We start from the raw sequence: 21,468 nt of genomic DNA, 5'->3' as shown, positions 1-21,468 counted from the left end.
GTATTTCTTTACGAAGTGAAATATAATTGGCATATATAACATTATATTAGTTTCAGGTGTACTAATAAAATAAATATTTGTATATTGCGAAATGATCACCATAATAAGTCTACTTAACATCCATCACCATATTGTTACAGACTTATTTTCTGATGGTGAGAACTTTTAAGATTTACTCCATTAGCAACTTTCAAATACATAATACAGCATTATCTCTCTTGAAATTCAAAAGTTTTATCAAGGCATGTCTAGCCACCCCCATACCCCCTACTATGAGGTAATATTTTCTCACACTTGGTGAATTATTTTAATTTTGACTTGGGCCTTTCTTCAGCTCTGCAAAATATTTCCCCAGAGTTTTTATGCTTATTTCTCTTTCATCATCTGCTTTAGAATTTCTGTTACATATTTTTGAATGTTCTGAAAAAGATCCCATGTCTCTTTTCTTCTTCCCTTCATTTCATGGAAATACCTGTATTTTTTTCTCTGAATCTTGGGAACATTCTTCCCGCCCATCTCCTAATGCACCAATTCCATCTTGAACAGTGCCAAATCTGATATTTCCTGCCTCTATTGAGTTTCATTAGTTTGGAAGTCATGTGTTTCTTATCCAAGAACTCTTTCTTGTTTAATATGGCTCTTTTTCATGGCAATCGGCTCCAGTTGTATTAAAGCAATGTTCTCTGTTCTTATCAAGAATACAAATTAGACTTTAAAAATATATTTCTCTTATTTTGGCTTAACATTTCTCCACTGAAGGCCATGCCCCTGGATTCTCTGGTTAGTCTTCCTGTTTCATGGAGGCAATAGCTTGTACTAAAAGCACAGGCATCTGAACTCAGAAAACATGGGTTTGAATCCCAGTTGTGAGACTTGGATGGCTAGTCACCTAAACCCTCTGAGCTTTGATTTATTTGACAGGGCTAATAATCCTCATGCCAGAGTTCTTTTAGGATTAAATAAGAATGTATGTAGAAGTACTTGTGGTAGTACTTAGCTAGATAGTTTATCCTCATTACTTTCATCATCATCTTCATCATCATCTTTACTAATCTATTAAACGAGTGTTTGTTCATTCTCACATAGAGATCCAATTAGTCCAGATTTGGTGGCTCTGATGGTGGGGAAGGTGGCCTATCAGAGTATAGGTCTCCATTTAATTTCCCCAAGAAGGTTCCAGAATATTCTGCCTGGATAGTCTCCCCTCACTCAGAAATCATCCTTATCATTTTCTGCCAAGATTGTGAGTGGGGGCCTTTCTCTAATTTCCATGAGTGACATAGAATTTCTCTATTACGTTAGATGAGTTCTTTTTTTCTCAAAATTATATTGGAAGAAGAAATGAGTCAAAAGTACTAACTTGTTAAGATTATGGTTCCAAACATTGAATTTAAGTTTTACTATAAGTAAAGAGAATTAATACATAAAAGGTTTAGGTAAAAATATAGTTGAATATTTCTATCCTTTGGGGATAGTGTGGGTTTTCTAGACATTAAACCAAAGGCATAAAACATAAAGGGAAAAAATGATGGATTTGACCAATGTAAAATTCCTAGAAGACAAAAATCAACATTAGAGATTGAGCCTGGCTAGTGGGGCCCAATGGTTGAGCTCTGACCCATGAAATCAAGATGGTTCGATTCCTGGTCAAAACATTTCCCTGTTGGGGGCCGGCAGGAAGCAGCCAATGGATGATTCTCTCTCATCATGGATGTCTCTCTCTCTCTCTCTCGCTTCCTCTCTCTGAAATCAATAAAAACATATTTAAACAAATAAACCAAAACATTGTAAATTTAAAAGTGAAAGGCCAAACTAGAGAAAACATTTTCCATAAGGCACCACAGCATTAGTATAATTAATATAACTAAAAAGCTTTTAAAAATCAATAGGAAATATAAAACCTCATATGATAAAAATGGGTTGAGGACATGAATGAGTAATTAACTAACTAGAAAAGACATACAAATAGCCATGAAACATGTGGGAAAATGTTTAATGTAATTTTAAAAGTATAAATTAAAACAGCACTATAATGCTGTTTCTATTCATCTGGCAAGATTATTAAAAGTGGTAATACTCAGTATAGATGAGAGTGTGGGGAAATTGAATATTTATACACAGCAGGTGGGCCTGCAAAATATTTCCATTTTTAATTTAGAGGATAATTTGGAGATACAAGAAGCTTGAAAACATGCACTTTGATGCAGAAATTCTAATGCTTTCATGTTGAATCTTAAGAAATAGGTATATGTGCAAACTTTTAGCCAAAAATATGTTAATTACAGAGATATTCAGACTAACAGAAGCTAGGAAAAAATATCAACCTAACAACAGTGTGATCCCACTTAAAAATATATTTATAAATTCATAATGTTATATTGGTTACTAAGAATATGCATGGTTTTCATTTTTTTTATTTATCTGAGTTATTTATTCTTTAACAAATACATCCATTGAGTTTGGTAGCAGGGTTAGGCCAATTTCATAAGATGATTTGGTTGCTTCCATTTTATTTCTGTGCTCTGGATCACTTTACATAGTAGAGGAATTTCCTTTCCTACAAGAGTTGAAAGAGTTCCCCATAAAACCATCTGGGTCTGACTACTTTGAGGAGTGTGGTTCTGTGACAAGCTTTCCGATTTCTGTAGTGTTCTTGGCATACTCATGCTTGCTATCTGTTTTTGAAACACCGATAGCATTTAAAAAAAATCTTTGTTGTTGAGAGTATTACAGATGTTCCTCCTCCCCTATTCCCCCCATTACCTCCCTCCACCTGGTTCCAACCCTACTCTAGGCCTTCACTGCCCTATTGTCTGTGTCCATGGGCAATGCATATATGCATATAAAGTCTTTGGTTAATCTCTTCCTGGCCCCCCTCTTCCCTCTGAGATTCCTCATATTTTGCCCAGTGAAAAAAAGTTTATTTAAAAATAAGTAAATACAAAATTACGAAAATATCCTCTCATAATTTCTTTTACATCTGTGATTAAATTTTTGTCTCATCCTTAAAGTTGTGTTTTAGTTTCTCCTTTTCTCTTTCTTTAGATCTATGCATTTAATCTCTCTTTTAAAATGACCAGTCCTAAAGGGAATTATCAATAATTTCTCCTTTAATTTCAGCTGTGGTCTGTCTGAGTCCTGCTCCAAAGTGCTTGTCCTAGGGCTCGAGAGACAAGTAGCCCCTAGAGGAAGCCGACTCAGTGGTGACAGAGACAGAAGAGGGAAAGAGAAAAATGGACAAAGCCTTTTAGTGCATAGTATGAAGGTGACACATGTCACTTCCACTCATGTGCCATTGGCCAAAGCAGTCATACAGTCTAGTGCAGTGGTTCTCAACCTTCCTAATGCAGTGACCCTTTACTACAGTTCCTCATGTTGTGGTGACCCCCAATTTCATTGTTACAAATTGAACATAATTAAAGCATAGTGATTAATCACAAAAACAATATATAATTATATATGTGTTTTCCGATGGTCTTAGGCGACCCGTGTGAAAGGGTCGTTTGACCCCTAAAGGGGTCGCGACCCACAGGTTGAGAACCCCTGGTCTAGTCCAAAGTAACTACATATGGCAATACATTCTGCCTAAGATGAGGCTGACAAATTGGAGTTGATAAGGCTCAAAGTTGGGCACATCTGTCATCCTGCTTACAAGATACCTCAGACTAATAGCTATGCTTTAATGGTGTAAGTTTGAAAAGGATAAATAATATCCTTCAGTTACAGAGGAGCACTGAAGGTTGTATTGGACATATTAAATACTGGAAGCTTTAGGAATATCTAGGCCAATAGCAATTTTTAAAAAAATTATATAGATGGATAGATAGATAGATAGATAGATAGATTCCAGAGAGGAAAGGAAGAGGGAGAGATAGAAACATCAATGATGAGAGAAAATCATTGTTCAGCTGACTCCTGCACACCCCCTACTAGGGATCAAGTCCGCAACCTAGGTATATGCCCTTGACTGGAATTGAACCTGGGACCCTTCAGGCCGGCACTCTATCCACTGAGCCAAACCAGCCAGGGCTAGGCCAATAGCAATTTATCAGGCAAATAGACTGGTTGATTTATTGATTCCCGAAAACTTCTAACTTAGTGATCTTATACTCTAACCCTCTTGTAGTAGGTGAGGAAAGAGTAGCCTGGAGAGGTCAAGTTAAACAACTGGCCAAAATCATACTGAGCCTGTCACCTCCTGTATGGTTTTATCTCTTGTGCCGGACCCTGTATTCTGAATTCTGTTCGAGACCAGCACTGTCCAGCAGAGCTTTCTGTGATGACAGAGATGTTTATTTCACACTGTCTAACATGGTAGCCACTGGCCACCATGTTACTTACTGGGTGTTTGAAATGTGGCTAGTATAGCTGAGGAAAATAAATTTCTAATTTTATTTAACTTAACTTAAAATTAAGTAACCCAATGTCTCTCATGACTCCCGAGGTGGACAGGGTGGCTCCAGTGACCACTCGGACTCAGAATGAAGATGCTAAAACCACTCTAATTCAGGGGCTCCTAAGTGCACTATCAGATTTCAGTGGAAGCATATCTCAAATAAATAGTATGACATTGTTAAAGCAAGTAAAAAGCCTGTGTTTTGTTTGGGAAAGCAAGTCATGTGATCAACGTAAGGTCAATAGGTCAACACTTAAGTAAGAATATAATTTTTTTTTATTATTTTTCCTCCATTTCCTCCACTTCCTCCTCCCTCAAATGCACTTACTTTTAATTTTTAGTCTATTTCTCTAATGGCAAAAATTAAATTTCAGGTAATTCAGGGCTTATTTATTCCACATCTTGGCCATTGCTTCCTTCTTATCGTCTTTGATCCCAACAGCTTTCACATCCAGCTCTTCCAGGTACTTCTGTGCACCCTCACGACACACGCACATGCATCATTGCACATGGCCTGGTGCAGGGAGGTCTGGGGCCACCGCAGGACTTGCGTAAGCACTGCAGGCACTCTATGCAGGCATCTTTACTACTCCCATGTCTTAGAAGGCCGGGGATCTCTGGGAGCTTTGTCACTCCTAGCCCTCATTGAAGAACTGATGTGTAGATCCTCCACTGTGCTCAGATCCCCCCAAAACGTATATTTTCCCCAACCTTCATGCCCCTAACCCAAGTTTTGACCATGGGGAGGTGTGAGGTATACACCAGTTTCTCAGATACACCCACTGTAGTAGTCAGCTTAGACTCAATTATGCTGCAGTAACAAAAAATCCCCAAACCTCTCTGACTTATAAGAACAAAGGTATATTTTTCACTCCAGCTGGATGGCCACAACTCTACCCTTCAGTATCCCCTACTGGCTCATTATGGTTGAGTGAAGAAGGGTAGGGTCACAAAATGACTTGTAAAACTTTTGTGTGGAAGTGGCATAGATCACTTCTGTGCACATTCTTATGTCCAAAGAAAATCACAGGATTGATCCTGAAGATGAAGTATAACTCCTTCCCATAATAACAGGCAGTAAAATTTATGAACAATACTAAACTCTGCACATTTATCATGTATTTCTCTCCCCTTCTCCTGTCCCACTTCCCTCTCTTCATCTTCAACACCCCTCAGCCTGTGGGTTCTTTATCTGGAATAAGCAGCATAGTATAGTCTTCAAACTCTATTTATGACATAGACTATTAAAGTTTCAAAGCCCATATTGTTGAAACTCGAAACCCTTTTCTCTCACATGTGCTTCTGAAGCCAGCTTTGAAAGATGACGAGTAGACTTGACACCTTCTCCTTTTTCTGCACTGTCATCTCTTCGCTGGGGTGGAAAGCAGAGAAAGCATCGCTGCCTCCTGACTGAAGGAGAAGCTCAGAGGAGAAGAGTATCTGTGTGAAGAAGCCATCAGTTAATAAAGTATTATTGGATCACACTCTAGCAGGGTGGGCTGTCTTTTGGGGGAGGCAGAGATTCCCTCTTTTGAATGGAAATATCTTGGGATTGAAGGCAGAGGCTGGCATGATACTGGAGTTGGCTGCAGAGTCCTCTAGGGCTAGTGCCCTCCAATACAGCAGCCTTGAACCACATGTGACTATTAAGCACTTACAATGTGGCTAGGGTGACTGAGGAACTAAATTTTAAGTTTTACTTAATTTTAACTAATTTAATTTCCAATAGCCACATGTGGTTGGTGGCTACTATTTTGGACAGTGCAGTTCTAGATGATACTGGAGATATTGCTGCTAAAAGTCACACAGTGTTCTTCAGTTCATACTACTATTTATACATGTAAAAACCAAAGCTATGCCTTACTTTTTAAAAAAAATCTCAAATGGAAATAATTTGAGTTTGTATAAAAATTAAATTCCTGTTATAATTGGTTAAAAGAAAATAACGCTTTACTTATTAATTGGCTAGAGCTGCCTGACCCAATAAGCAGAGGCTAAATTCACAATTAATTAAAGATTTCATGTTCATTCATCCAAGACATGCCTCAAACCATCTTTTGTCCAGCTGGCCAGCAGGAGACTTACAACCATATTTAGGACATCTTGTGACTATAATCATCATATGCAAAATATCCCATTTCAAAAAAATTCATTCAGTTATCAGATTAGTACCTCTGTTGCAGGAATAGTATTCTCTCTATTATGCCAACTATAATCATATTTTTAGTAAATAAATATGACATAATGTATTATATAGAAATTATGTTACATTTTATTGGCAATTTAACATAGTTCTCTAACTTTTCCATCTATTCAGAAGTATTATTTCTCTATTAGAGATGAGAAAATGGAGGCATAGAGAGCTTATACAATTTTTTTAAGGTTATACAATTGGTATTTGGAATTCTAATATGTGAACTCCAATTTGTTGATCCAAAGCCCCTATCACCCAACAATACTGCTCTTACTTGATAGATAATGATAAAACCAAGCTGCAGCCACCTGTATTGTCCTGTGGACAGAGCCTGCAGAAAGTTACAGCCCCTTTTCAAAGAGCCAACTGATACCAATGGGCTGCTGTGTAGGTCGCTCCAGGCCTGCCACAGCTGACGTCCCTTGGTCTCCTGGGGTGGAAGGGAGATGTGATTAGCTATGAGACTGGAATCTAAGCCATTCATGGAAGTTGCCCCAGTCTAATTTGGCCCACAGATGCAATGCCACAATCATTATATCCTCTATATTGGCTTCTGGTCACCTTATGGGTTTGGTGAAAATTAAGCATTTGCTTCTAGGATGCATGCCATGCCTGGTTCAAAATTTTCCTGTCAACCCCAATGCCCCAAGCTTAACCCTGCACCTCAACATTAATCAGGTGACCTGATGCAATTTTATGAGCGATGTACCTTCTAGCACGAATCTTCTTCATGTGAATCCAAAATAGCAATTCCTCACATACACTTAAAATACAAAGAAAGACAGATGCTTACTTTCTTATTTTGCTGTTGTATTCCTGGTTCTATTTTGTTATTTTTTAAAGCAGGAAAACGCTTCCTTCCTAGAATGCTAAAGTGCAAAGCCCTTGTGGACACAGCCCTCTCCCACCTCCCCACCCCTCTGTACTTGGTAACTTTGGTCAGAGGAAAGGTGGGCTCTAGGATGAGAAACTACAAGTCCCAGAATGCTCAGCGCCCTCCGCACAGGCGCAGCGGGGACCACCCAGCCAGCGGGCCAGCTCGCCTGCGGAGACTCCCGGGTCCCCGCGCGGGACTGGGGCTGGGGGCGGGCAGCCCAGCGGACCTGGACGGCGCTCCAGCCGACCCCGGGCGGTACGATGAAGGCACGGCGGAGCGCGTGAGCAGGCTGCGGCGGCAGGCGCCACGGCAGGAGGAGGAGTAGGCGGTGGTGCCCTCGGGAGGGAGCCGCGCTCGGGCCAAAGGCTCCCGGAGGCTCCGCAGTGCCGCCGCCGTTGCCCGGGAGGCTCCGCGCGGGAGCCATGTAACCTGCGGCGGGCTCCGTCCTTCCCAAGTTCCCGGGCTAGCGCGGCAGCGGGGCCACGATGAAGAAGCAGTTCAATCGCATGCGCCAGCTGGCCAACCAGACGGTGGGCAGGTAGGTCACCCGCTGGCAGCCGCAGCCGGTGCGCGCCTGCGGGGCTGCATTCGCGGGCGCCCAGGTGATGGAGCCCGTCGGGCCTCCTGACCGCTTTCCCTGCTGGCTACCTCCCCCTCTTCCCCCCGAGGTGTGGCTCGCTGGCGCGACCCCTCCTCTCTGAACTTCCCAGACCCCGGAGCCCCCCTCACGCTCTGTCCGCTGCTCCAGGCTCCGGTTGCCAAGCGCAAAGTGTGACGCATCCTTTACCTGCGTCCCCGGCTGCCCCTTCACCTCGTCCTCCCTGCCTTTCCCGGGACTCCCTTCTCCCTTTGCTCATGTCGCTTCCTGGAAACAGGTGTTTGCTCCGATCGTGCTGGAGCCGCCTAAAGCCGCCGCTCTCCAAAGATTCCTCCCCTGCCGAATTCAGGGCTGCTTGGGGGTCCAGGGCGAGTGTCGGGCCTGGTCGGCTTAGCAGAGCTGAGCCTCCCTCCCTCCCGCCGTGTTTGCTTTCTGGGACTATGACTGTACAGGATTCTGGATTTTTTTTTTCTGGTTAGGTTTGTTAAGGCGTTGGGTGGTGGAGAGAGGAGCTGGAGAGGTGGGGGGCTGCGGGTAGAGGAGGTGCTGGTGGAATGGCGCTGCTGTCAGCTTGGTCCTAAAACTGTTTTCAGTGGAGGGGGAGAGGCTGCAGGAAGGGAGGCCCAGCTCCTGGGGAAGAGGAGCCACGCAGGGGATCACAGCCAGGTAGCGGAGGGGGAGAGAGGCCCTACCGTCAGAAAGGCCCTAGGAAGCTGCAAGACCCAGCCTACTGTCATCACGGTGACATGGGCTACAGCTGGGCTCCTGTCCCCCGGAGCCGCTCTGTGGGGTGCCAACATACATTAACGTTACATAAGGTATCTGGTGGGTCTCTTCCCAAACTAGGCATGCTCCGAACACAGCACTGTTTGGTAGAGGGGATTTTTCATCCATCTTCTGCCCCCGGGGAGGGGTTTCGAAGCTGCTGTGGCAAAGGAATTCAGGTGTGCTGTTTTGAAGCCCCGTGGAAAACAGAGAACCCAGCCTCGGGTGCAATTAAAGTGCAAGCTCAACACCTTGAGGGCTCTCCACTAGGTTTACTAAGAAACCAAATACCTTCCTTGGGTGGGAAGTGGAGCCGGAGCTGGCATCTGGTAGGGTGCGGGTAGGGACATCCCTGGGGGGTAGGGGACCCTGGATTCCCATGTGAGCACACTGCCCTAATTACAGTGGGCATCTGAGGGCAGGCCATGCGGTGACTTCTTACGCTTCCAGGGACTCCAGATGGCTTCCAAGTAACAATGTCTAAAATTGACTTGGATTCATTTTCCTTTCCCAAACACATGTGCTCCAACATGAGGGAGAATTTATGAATAGCAGAGTCAGATTAGCGGGGTTTCTGGCGCGATCTGGCTACAGATATAGCCTCCTGTGGGTTGCCTTTTGATGTGTTTCATGCTGAAATAGTGTTTTCCTGTATAGGTCGTTTAGCAGGTAACAGTTAAGCTGGCCCGTGTTACATCTTGGCTTCTGCGTCCGTCATCACATCCGACCAGCCAAGTGATGGTCGGCCCTTGATTGTAGCCTTGGATTGCTGGTCTCTCGTGGTGTTGTGTTGGGTTTCAGTCGTTGCTCGAATTGGAATATGTTTATGCTTCCTCCCTGGCTCCCTGCTCCCCCCACACAATTCTTCTGTCTCTTTTCAGGACTTGTTTAGAAGTGGTAAGATTTGTGAGCCTCCGGCATAAAGCCTTTATCATCACCTCTCCGTGGAGGGAATGACCAAGGGAGAGGGGAAGTTGAGTTTTAGAGTAAGTGGTCTTTACTCGTGGAAGGTGGAAGTCCATGCAGCTGGTGGATGCTGGTGTGTGGATAAATTCTCTTTATGAGATGGCATCTCTTGTGTCCTGTGCCAGGTAAAGTGAGGGCCAGTTCACTACTGTGTGTCCATGTTAATGACATCCAGAGCGAACCTTTTAAAGCAAGACCCAGTTCATGTTACTTTGCTGGTGAAAGCCTCCAGTGGCTTCGCTCTGTCCCAGATCTTTCCAATGGCCTGCAAGACTGTAGCGGACTTGACCCATCTTTGTCTTTTCGTACTCATCCTGTCTTACCCGCTTCTCATTCCCTGTGCTCCAGCCACAGTGGCCTTCCCTGCAGCACGCCCAGCTCATGTCCCTCTGCCGGCTTTATTCCTGCTGTTTCCCACTTTCCCTGTCCGGCTGCCCACGTGCCTCCACATCACTCAGGTCTGGGCTCAAAGGCCTTCTAGAGGCTGTGCTCGCCATTAGCTCTCTAGCCCACCTTCCTGTTCATGTTGGTCACAGCGCTCATCACTTTTTAAAATGCTCTTACTTTTCTTTCTTTTTTTCTTTTTTTGTCTGCCTATCCCCAATAGAATGCATTGATCACCATTGAATGCTCAGTGTATATAGAACAATGCCTCATAAACAGTTGGCATTCAATTCATGTTTGTTGGCAAGATTAAAACAGTTTGCTGTAGGCTCCACGTGGGTTCATAAAAGGGGCAGCATTTACTTTATCTTCATAACATTGCTTCTTAATTTTTTGAATTAATAGAAGCAACAGGACTGGAATTTAGGAATTTAGATGTGGAATTGGTGTGCACTTCATGGAGTTGCTTTAGCACGCCACTGGATTCTTGTCCTTGCGTGTCCTTGGAGTGAGGACTTTCTTCTCTTTGAGGGAAGACAGAGAGGCAGGCTTAAGGGTTGCCCCAGCTCACAGCTCCTCACCCCACCCCCTAACCCCCTCCACAAGCTGCAGGTTTTGGAGTTCTGATAAAACCCCTGGGGATGGGACCCACTCGCTTTAACAATGGAGGAGTCGCTGAGCTAGAACGCACTATGGGGGGACCAGCATTTTTGCTTGAAGTGCTCACATCTGAGTACAGAGGGCGTCACAGCTGTGAAGAGTCTCTAAAACCCACTGCATTTAACTGGAAAAAGTTTCATCTCCTTCATGGTCTGCTTCTGCAGCCGTTAACACCTTCCTCCTTTGACTCTTCCCTCTCTGTCCTTCATGTTATTCCGTCCTTCAGGGAGCATTCCCTGGCCCTCAAGCCTGGGCCACTGGTTCGGGGCAGCACAGGCTTCTGAAGGGACAGGCCTGGTTTGTTGCTTTCTGACTACAGGACCTGGAGTAGAACTCTCTGCACATCTGTTTGCTCATCTGCAGAATGGGGATAATGAGGGTTTCACTGAGTAATGTGGCCATCGTGGCAGCGATGATGTGAGAGCGCCCCTGGGAAGTGCTTGATACCGTGCTCAGCTCTGGGAAATGCTACAAGAATCGCTGGGCAAATGTTATCACTGTTACTGGGTTAAATGCACTATGGCATGCACTGTTCATTCATTTATTTGCTCATTCATTCATTCAGTGAGTATTTTCTGGATGCTTGCTGTGTGCTGGGCACTGCTCTGCTTTAGAGAATATTACAGTGGAGAGTAAGAGATTCCATGAGTTCTCTTGGGATCTGTATTATAAAGGCATGGTATGGGTATATTGTGTTGCAATTTAAAAAATATATATATTTTATTGATTTTTTACAGAGAGGAATGGAGAGGGATAGAGAGTTAGAAACATCGATGAGAGAGAAACATCAACCAGCTGCCTTCTGCATACCCCCTACTGGGGATGTGCCCGCAACCAAGGTACATGCCCTTGACCGGAATCGAACCTAGGACCCTTCAGTCCGCAGGCCGACGCTCTATCCACTGAGCCAAACCGGTTAGGGCTGTGTTGCAATTTTTATTTTTTTATTATTTATCTTTCCCACTAGACTTTAAGCTCCTTCTGGGCAGGGGCAACTGCCCTACTGCCCGAAATTCAGATTTTCTGAAATTCTTGGGCAACTGAACAAATGAGTGAGCAAAAGATCCATGTGAGAATATTTTTTTCAGTCTCCACAATGGAGGTCACAGCAGCCCCCACCATCCTGGGGGTAAAGGGGACCTGGCATACACCAAGTGCTCAAACAACGGTTGATGAAGTTTCTTGTCATTTTCCTCTTCTGCTAGCCCATCGATCCTCCAAAAACGCTGGTCCCTACGTTTCAAGGGCCTCTTAGAAACTGATTCCAACAGCCACTGCCCAGTGATGGCTGTAAATGAGCTCTATGCTCTTGTACAAAAGCTGGTGATGCTCAAGGTGTCTCAGAGTAGGCAAGGAGCTGTGCGTGTGGGAGGGGGCGCAGGGCTGGCTGGGTTGGATGCTTGGTTTCAGAGGCTATGAGTCGGGGAGTGGAAGACGAGGCTTGTCTGCAGAGCCTGGCTTCCATTCCTAGACTGCTGGGCAGCATGCGGCACCCAGCGGGCTTGGTTTCCGTACACAGGCTGGCCGAGCACCATCGCTGCTCTGCAGCTCTCAGGATCAACTGCAGGGGCCACGCACTGGCCAGTGGGATCGAGATGGATGCTGAGGATGCAGCAGCCTCTAGGAGTGCTGGTGCTGCAGGCATTTTCGCTCAGGCCAAAGCAGCCGAGCCAGTGAGGATCTTTTCCTTGAAGATTTCTGGGAGACACTGCCCTGCCCATCCGCTGGCCTCCTAGAAGCCATGGCCCAGTCTGTAGACATCAGGGAAAAAGTCAGAACCAGTTCCACATTAGTCATCGGACTGGCTCGTTCCCACCTACTAGCTTCCTGACAGTGCATTGGACCTGTCAGACCGGCACAGGCCCTGCCGTGTGCTCCTGTTGGCCCACAGGGCCAGGCAGACCCCACCCTGTCCCCCGAGGACCACTGTGCATGCTTATTAGGTCTCAGAGAGAAATTTTTCATTAGAGTTTAATGGAAGCCAGGTCCTGCCACCTGCTGTGGCATAAATATGTGAGAGAGAACAGAATGTATCACCAGCTGATGAACGGGCTAGCAAGTCTGGGAGAATATTCTTTGCTCCTATCTTCTAAGCTCCTTCCTGTGCAGATCTGCCTGCTCTCAGCCCTGGGCCGGGTGCTCAGCAGTCAGCGTGAGGCTGCTGGGTCCCCAGCATTGTTATCCTAGCCTGCACGTCATTGCGAGGGAGCCATTCTCTTCAACAGCAATTGATGGCTTCCCTCCCGTTCTGTCTCCACCAGAGGATTTTTATCAATATTGATTAATACTGTTTTATGATGGGTGACAAAGGCCATTTTATTTTTTCTGTAGAAAAAGTGAATCAGTAGCCATGTGAATAAAACAGCAATTTAATTTATGGTTCTACCTTTTAGTGTGGATTAGTAAATATCCCTTTTATTAATAATAAAGAAAGGCAATTTCAAATGCTGTTTTGATAACAACAGCAAGGAACACAATTATGCTATGTGTTGGGTTAGTTGTAAGTCAGATAGGAGGTTGGGAGAGAGCAGGATGGTTGGGGCTTCCTGCTGGGTGCTGGGTGTCCCAGGGGCTGGCACCTGGAGCCCACTGCCTTTGGGAGCGCGTGTCTGTGTAGCAATTTAAAACTATCCTTTCTGTCCAGGAAGCAGATGTTTTTGCTTTCGTTTTCCAACATTAGAGTTTATTTTTAGGATAAATGTTTATTTTCCCACAGAATTCAATTTACTTTTTTTTAACTTTTTTTTTTGGTTACATAAGTGATACTTGTTTATTGTAGAAAATTATTAACTTATGGATGGACAAAAAGGAAAAAAAATCACCAATAATCTCATTATCTGGAGACTATAGTTCATATTTTGGATATAGTCTTCTAAGGTTTTAATAGGCATCTATGTTCTTTAAAAAGAGATAGAGACTGTACTATGTATACTACTTTGCAACCTGCTTTCCCCCTTCCTATTAAATCTTGAATATCATCCCATGTCAATAACTATACCTCTACAGCACAATTTTTCAGGGCTATGTAATATTCCACTGTAGCCAATTGATTTCCTTTTGCTAATCATGTAGCAAATATTTCTCATTGGTTTCCTTTCCTAGTATGAATTTTTAGAAGTGAAATTGCTGAGTCAAAGAGTATGTGAGTTTTAAGACTATGTGAGTGGACATTTTATATAGATGAACACACATATATTTCTATTCTCAGTAGAATTGTTAATATCTTCTCCCCACCCATATCAGCAACAAATGTTACAACTTTGTTAATTGCATGAATGAAAACCAAAACCTCTCCTTTCTCTTCTTTTAACTTCTAGTGTGCTTGAGCATTTTAAATGTTTACTGGATATTTGTTGCCTTTTCTGAATGACCTGCATGTCTGAGACCCACTTTTTAAAAGTCATGTTTATAACTGTTCTGTTACCGATTTTAGAGACATTTCAATAAGCATATATGTATGTGCTTTCTCATATGCCACATACACCTCCTTGTAGTTTGTTTTTTGCCTATTATATTTTGTTTTAAAATTTATAATATTGTGTGATCTTTAGTCTATCGATTTATGGTTTGTGCTTAACTGTTATGCTTAGGGAACACAGTTCCCAACCCCAGATTACATAAATACCCATACATTTTCATTACCATTTATATAATTTCATTTTACATCAAATCTTTAATTCATCAGTTATCAATTTTGGTGTATGACATGAGTTAGGTGTCACATTTATGATTTTTTAAAAAATCAGTTACCCTACTATCACCTTGAATAATGTAATTCAAGCATGTCAAACTCGCAGCCTGCGGGCCACATGCCTTGTTTATTTGGCCTGTGTTGGCCTTTGAGTTTGACATGCTTGATGTAATTCATACCCACTGTATTGAAATGTCATTATCATGTACCAAACAATTTCACCTTGTTGTGTCCATTTCTCAGATTCCTAGTGTGTTCTCCCGTGTCTGTCAGTTCTGGCAGGACTTTGAGATGGGCTCAGCTGCCCGGGGGAGCAGCAGTGGGTGGTCTGCCCCGGGCTTTGGTGGGAGGGGCAGTGGAGTCCGTCTGGGCCCCTCATCCCAGCTTCACCCAGGGCAACGCCTTCACTTGGCAATTAGAACTCACCAAGTTTGCCCAAGGGTCTTGCCGTGCCTTACCCACAGCTAACCTACAGGTTGTTCTTTTATCAAAGAGAGTTGGTTATATTTTCTTGGCTATTCTCATTTGTTTGTTTTTCCTTAGTATTTTTAAAAATGTATATATATTAATATGGGGAAAATGGACACTTTTTACAATATTGAATGTAATCAGAAGTCTTCCCCTTCGGAATAGGATATGTGTACTCAAGTCTGTTTCTGATCCTGTAAACCAGAATCTGTCCATTTACTAGTAGGTCCTGCATAATTTTGGTTTTGTTTTTAGGTAATTTGTCATTGTCATTACTATGGCCTTAATGATTAGAATCTTTTTGTTAAGTTATATTTTTTTACTCTTTATTGCTGGGATATAAGGAAGTTATTGATTTTTATATCATTTTCTTAGCACCTTCACAACTATCTCATTACTCTTTTTTTATTGTTGACACAATTACAGATGTCTTCCATTTTTCCTTTCTTTGCCCCCACTCCACCCAGCCCCTGGCCACCCCTCCTCTAGCCTTCACTACATTGTCGGTGTCCACGGGTTATGCATATATGCTCTTTGACTAATCTCTTCACCATCTTATATCCATTCCTCCACTCCCCTCCCCTCTGACATCCACCATTCTGTTCCACGTATCTATGCCTCTGGTTCTATTTTGTTCCGTCAGCTTACTTTGTTTATTAGATTCCACACATAAGTGAGATCATATGGTACTTATCTTTCTTTGACGGGCTTATTTTGCTTAGCATAATACTTTCCAGGTCCATCCATGCTGTTGCAAACAGTAAGAGATCCTTCTTTTTTATGGCCTTGTGGTATTCCATTGTATAAATATACTCTCATTATTTTTAAGTACTTTAAAGTACTATTGGATTTTTCAGGTAGACAATCACATTTTCTGCAAGTAGTAATTTTGCTTCTTTCTCCAGTATTTTATATTTATTTTATTTTCTTCACTAATTGCATTGTTTAGGACTTGTGGAACATGTTAAATACATATGTGGCAACATGTGGGCATTCATGTCTTCTTATTATCCTCCCTGGAAATGCATGATAATTTGAGACATTGTTCTGTAATCATGTTCCATATTGCATAATTTTATTATTATGCTTTTTTTCTTTGGTGCCAAAGTTAAATTTGATTAACTATATTATTATAGTCTTTAAAGATCATCACATGTTATTTTCTCCTTTTATTTGTAATATATTCACTCTCAATTCAGTGGTTCTCAACCTTCCTAATGCCGCGACCCTTTATACAGTTCCTCATGTTGTGGTGACCCCCAACCATAAAATTATTTTTGTTGCTACTTCATAACTGTAATTTTGCTACTGTTATGAATCGTAATGTAAATATCTGATATGCAGAATGTATTTTCATTGTTACAAATTGAACGTAATTAAAGCATAGTGATTAATCACAAAAACAATATGTAATTATATATGTGTTTTCCGATGGTCTTAGGTGACCCCTGTGAAAGGGTAGTTCAACCCCCAAATGGGTCGCGACCCACAGGTTGAGAACCACTGCTCTAATTTATGCCATAAATATTTATTGAGCACTTACTGTGTTCTAGACAGTGTTTTCTGTGCTGAGTATACATTATAGAATTTCTACCCATGAGGAGCTTGTGTGTTATTTTCTTGAACTTTAATAGATTTTCTAATAGGGAGCTCTCCTTGTTTTCCTGAAGTCAATTTTACTTGAGTATAGTTTGTTAACTTTTTAAATATGCTGCTAGATTTAATTCACTGGGAGTTTTATTTGGGATTTTTATTCATAAATGAGAGCATATAAAATTTTTCTTTTGAATTTTTCTGTCAAATTTTGATAACGGTGTAAAATGTTGATCACTTTCTACTTTTTCTATGCGATGCTGAGGTTAAGAATTACTAGTCCTTGAAGCTTGGAAATAATTTTTCCAGGACTTGTTTTTGGAGGTGGTTTTGACAGTTTTCCAAATTTCTTACAGTTTACTAAAATATTTATTTCCTATCTTTTTCTGAGTCATTTAAGTGACATATTTTTATAGAAAAACATTTATTTTATTGTGATTTTAAAATTTAATATAATTTATTTTGAGTAAATAGTTGTATCTCCTTTATCATTTTAATTTGCATTTCTTTTTTTCTTTTTTTTTCACCATAACTAGCTTATGCTTTTCTTTTTATTTATTTATTTTATTTTTATTTTTGCTTTTCTTTTTTTAGTCTTTTTTTTTTTTAATCCTCACCCAAGGATATATTTCCATTGATTTTTAGAGAGAGGGGAAGAGAGGGAAAGACAGAGAGAGAAATATCAATTGGTTGCCTCCTGCACATTCCCTGACTAGAGTCTGGGCCAGGGAGGAGCCTGCAACCGAGGTACATGCCCTTGACCTAAACCCACAGGCTGAAGCTCTATTCACTGAGCAACCCAACTAAGGCTAGGTTTATGCTTTTAAAAGATATTTTTATTGGCCACTGGGACTATGTTGTCTTAATTTCCAATTATAGTTTACCTTCAACTAATACAAAATAATATAGCTTTTTAAAATTTTAATTAAACATGAATTCCTCCTGATTTCCTTGGGTTTATTTTATTTTCCTAGTTTTTACTCTTCTGTGTTGAAGTAATCAGGATAGGCTACTTTTGTTGTGGTAACACATGAGCTCCAAACCTCAGTGGCTTAACAGAGAAGTTTATTTAAGCTCATGTGAAGTGTGATGTGAGTCAGGGGTCTCCTCAGGACGTCTCTCTTTCCTGTGTGACGGAGGGATTCCGTCTGCATCCCCCCTCTACCCTCCACTCTCTTTCCCAGTCTTAGTGGGTGGCTTCCAGTCACTGTGAGAGGTGAAGGGAGTTGGGCATGCTAGCTCTTAATGCCTGGGGCTGGAACTTACAGGTGTCACCTCTGTTCATATTCCATTGGCTGGAACTGGTCACAAGTCTCCCCTGGATATGCCTGGAGACAGGGATGGGGAGCCTGTACCACAGCTGACTCACCAGGAATGTTATCTCTCTCATGTCCCACTGACAGTCTTGGAAATCTTTCTTGTACTCCTGCTCATCACAGTCCCATCCGCCTGCCCGCTCCTCTCTGTGCAGCTATGAGGTCATTCCTTGTCGCCATCCTGGGAGGGTGGCTATCAATTCTCCTAGATCCCTCAGAGGGGAGCGTCATTAGGATAACACTTTTCTCTTGCTGATACCCACTTCAGAATTAGTTTTTGATATCTCTATATCTCTATCTATATGCACTTTAAATAAACCTTCCTACAGTGGGTAGAGGAGTGACGAGGAGAACAGAATTCTTATCCTACCACACTGGAATGACACCTACTTCATGGAATTATTGCCTGGATTAAATACGATAATATAATATCTTTAGCACAACCCCTGGGAAATAATAAGCACTCCATAAATTATGGTAATTATCACTTCCCCTGGATGTGCTTAAAGTCTCTTTGTCATGAGGCATTCGTTTCAACCTTATTAATATTCCTAAGTACGGATACTTACAGCTTGACATTGATACCCATTTGTCTTGTTATCTCAGATCAAACCCAGTTTTTCTATGTTTAGTCACAAACATGAAACATGTAGAGATAGCAGTAATGCTGACAGCCTTGCTCATTTAAAACCCATTTCGATTAATAGTTATTATATTACTTAGGAAGGGCTACGTCAGTGATGGTGAACCTATGACACGTGTATCAGAGGTGACACGTGAACTCATTTTTTTGGTTGATTTTTCTTTGTTAAATGGCATTTACATATATAAAATAAATATCAAAAATATGTCTTTGTTTTACTATGGCTGCAAATATCAAAACATTTCTATATGTGACACGGCACCAGAGTTAAGTTAGGGTTTTTCAAAATGCTGACACGCCGAGCTCAAAAGGTTCGCCATCACTGGGCTAGGCTATTCCACAGTAACAAGAACCCTTAACATCTCGATGGCTTACAGTGCTGACTGAGGGGGGCTGGTCATAGCCCTTTAAGGATCCACAGGTGTGTGTTCCACACGCACTCTGCGATGGCACAGGCAGTCAGTGAGGATGCAGCGAATCATGCACTGGCGCCTAAGGGTTCTGTGAAGGGGCACCCTCAGTTCTAGTCACATTTCATTGGCTGCAGCAAATCACCTGACCGACCACACTTGCAGGGGGCCAGGGAAAGGCACTGCCTTCATGGACTCGGAGAGAGGAGAACCTCAAAAGCCACGGCCGTGTCACCTGTAGCCACGCACTGGGCTATGTCCTTTATGGGCATTATTTTATGGTCCCATGGCAACACCTGTATGAATTGGGTGCTACCTACAGGCCCACTGTACAGATGGGGAGCGGAGACGATGGAAGTAGCCGGCCAGGAAAGGGGCAGAGCGAGATTTGAGCTGGGCCCTAAGTAGGTCAAGGCAGGCCCTGCTCTCCCTCCCCTCCTGGTGGCTCTCAGCGGCCTCAGGGTCCCTCAGGTTCTGCTGTTTAGGTGGCTTTACCAGTAAAATGCTGATTAACTTGACTTGTATAAAAATAAAAATGTCACATTTATTTGAGGTAATCCAGTGTCTTGTATGTAGCCTTAACCACAGAGAGCATCAGACGATGGAACGTCTGCCAGTAGGAAGTTCTCCACTTGGTTTCCTTATTACAGTTTCACCAGAAAGCGTAAGAGAGTCCTTGGAAAGTGTTCTATAGCTCGGTGCCCGGTGTGCAAAGACAGTCATTTCTATGTCTGCAGAAGCCCCTGTCGCCTCCTACATGACCTAGTAATCAAGCAGAGACCTTAGCAAAATAAAGAACATGAGAAGGGCAGAGCTCTGAGCTTTGTCTCCTTGGTGTGATTGCAGACACACGTGGTTCCACAGCTGCTCATTGTGGAGGGTGTCTGGTGACAGACACTCCTGTGTAAGCCTCACAACAGCTCTGCGAGTCGGTCCCGATCCTTCCCCCATCACCTGCCTGAGCCTCAGCAGGTGAGTGCGTGGTTGCTGCTGGTCACAGCGTTGGTAAGGAAAGGAGCTGAGATTTGCTCCCAGGTCTGCTGGCTCTGGTCCTGATGTGCTGCATTGCTAGGCTTCCATTCCACCGCAGTAGGGGAAGGGGGCGACTTTGTGTCTAACATTAGGGAATGTTTAAGTTTTGGGACATCTGTACTGTTGTAATGTGCAGTATTTTTATAACATTCCCAAAATGTAAGAGCTTGTGGGAGATGTTTAAGATAAGGAAACAGGATACGGAAGTGAGCACAGAGTTGAGATTGCACCGTGTTTTTAAAACGCGTAGAGAAGGCTGTGAGGAAGTCAGGAGAGACTGCGAGGCTCCGAGTGCCTGTTTATCTCTGGGGAGGATTATGAGTAATCTGAATTCTTGCTGCTTCTACCTTTTAACAGTTTTCAAATTCTTGAGGATAAACATGTATTTGCCCTGGCCAGGTGGCTCAGTTTGTCGGAGCATGGTCCTGTACACCAAAAGGGTTATGGGTTCGATTCCCAGTCGGGGCACTTACAGAAGGCAACCAATTGATGTTTCTCACATCGATGTTCCTCTGTCTCTCAAAGTCAATAAACATATCCTTGAGTGAAGATGAAAAAATAAAAAATAAACATGTATTTTATTTAAAAAACAAATCAACAAACAAGAAACTCTCCCAGGACTCAAAACAAAGAGGTGAATATAAAATGTAGCTGGAATTTCCTATATTGATGTTTTAAGTTTGGGGCCCTGAAATGTCTAAATAGAAATGTGTTTGAAGTTCTCTTCAGCTTCTAACATGGGCACCGTCTTATCCTTGCACTCTGGGAAGGACATGCTGTCAGATCTCCTTTTATCCAATAAAACAGTCTGATATTAGGAAGTGGCATGCGAAGAACCTTCAGGGCTGCTAGTTTTAAAGACACATTCCGTTTTGAGATTTGGTCTGCATGAGCGGGGACGGAGGCCTCGTGGTTCCTGTGACCAGTTGGGGTTCCCTGGATGCAGCGCAGACATGGACTCTGGGTTGTCTGAGTGAAGAGGGGGATTTGAGGATGGGGTGGCTCACAGAAGCAGAGGACTGACGGCAGTGCCCCTGCTGCAGGGTGCCGGGCAGCCTCTGCGGAGGGCTTGCTTCCCAGTTGCTTTCTGTCGCTGGGTTGCTTGGATGATTCCCTCACTGAAGGGAGTCTAATTGGTTTCCTTTGGACCATGTGACCCAACCATCCCGTAGGGACTGGGAGAGTAGGCAGTTCTCTGGATTGCAAGTCCACAGAGATGAAGTAGGGGAGAGGCAGTTCCCAAAGGAAAATCAGAGGCTTTTGCCCCAGGGCTGGGGAAGGGACGCTGGCTGCTCACCGTGCCCAGATGCCGACCAAATTCCAATCCATGGCATCAAACCTTGGTCAGATTCCCAGGGACCTGTGAATTAGCAGTGATGTAGGGAATGTGTCTCCTGGTGTTCGGAGAAGTCATTCCAGTCACTTACACAAAACTATCCCTGGATTACTTTTGGTCTGTGTCTTCCTTTTCATCC

The 21,468-nt window shown here is 43.0% G+C and overlaps 1 protein-coding gene across 4 annotated transcripts in view; it reads left to right on the top strand.

Moving 5' to 3' along the window:
* Positions 1 to 7,615: 7,615 nt before the first annotated feature.
* Positions 7,616 to 21,468, top strand: part of ARHGAP44 (Rho GTPase activating protein 44) — a 186,076-nt gene continuing 172,223 nt past the window's right edge. For all 4 annotated transcript variants that reach the window (XM_070394907.1, XM_070394905.1, XM_070394904.1 and 1 more), the window contains exon 1: positions 7,616 to 8,005. In XM_070394907.1, coding sequence (XP_070251008.1) covers positions 7,953 to 8,005 — 53 coding nt within the window. In that variant the 5' untranslated portion in view covers positions 7,616 to 7,952. The remainder of the gene's footprint in view (positions 8,006 to 21,468) is intronic.

This window comes from Myotis yumanensis, unplaced genomic scaffold (assembly GCF_028538775.1).
Source record: "Myotis yumanensis isolate MYYU_CA2020_CCGP unplaced genomic scaffold, mMyoYum1.0.hap1 SCAF_16, whole genome shotgun sequence".
NCBI lineage: Eukaryota > Metazoa > Chordata > Mammalia > Chiroptera > Vespertilionidae > Myotis > Myotis yumanensis.
The sequence above is the reverse complement of the archived record's forward strand: the minus strand, read 5'-3'. Positions and strand labels throughout refer to the sequence as shown.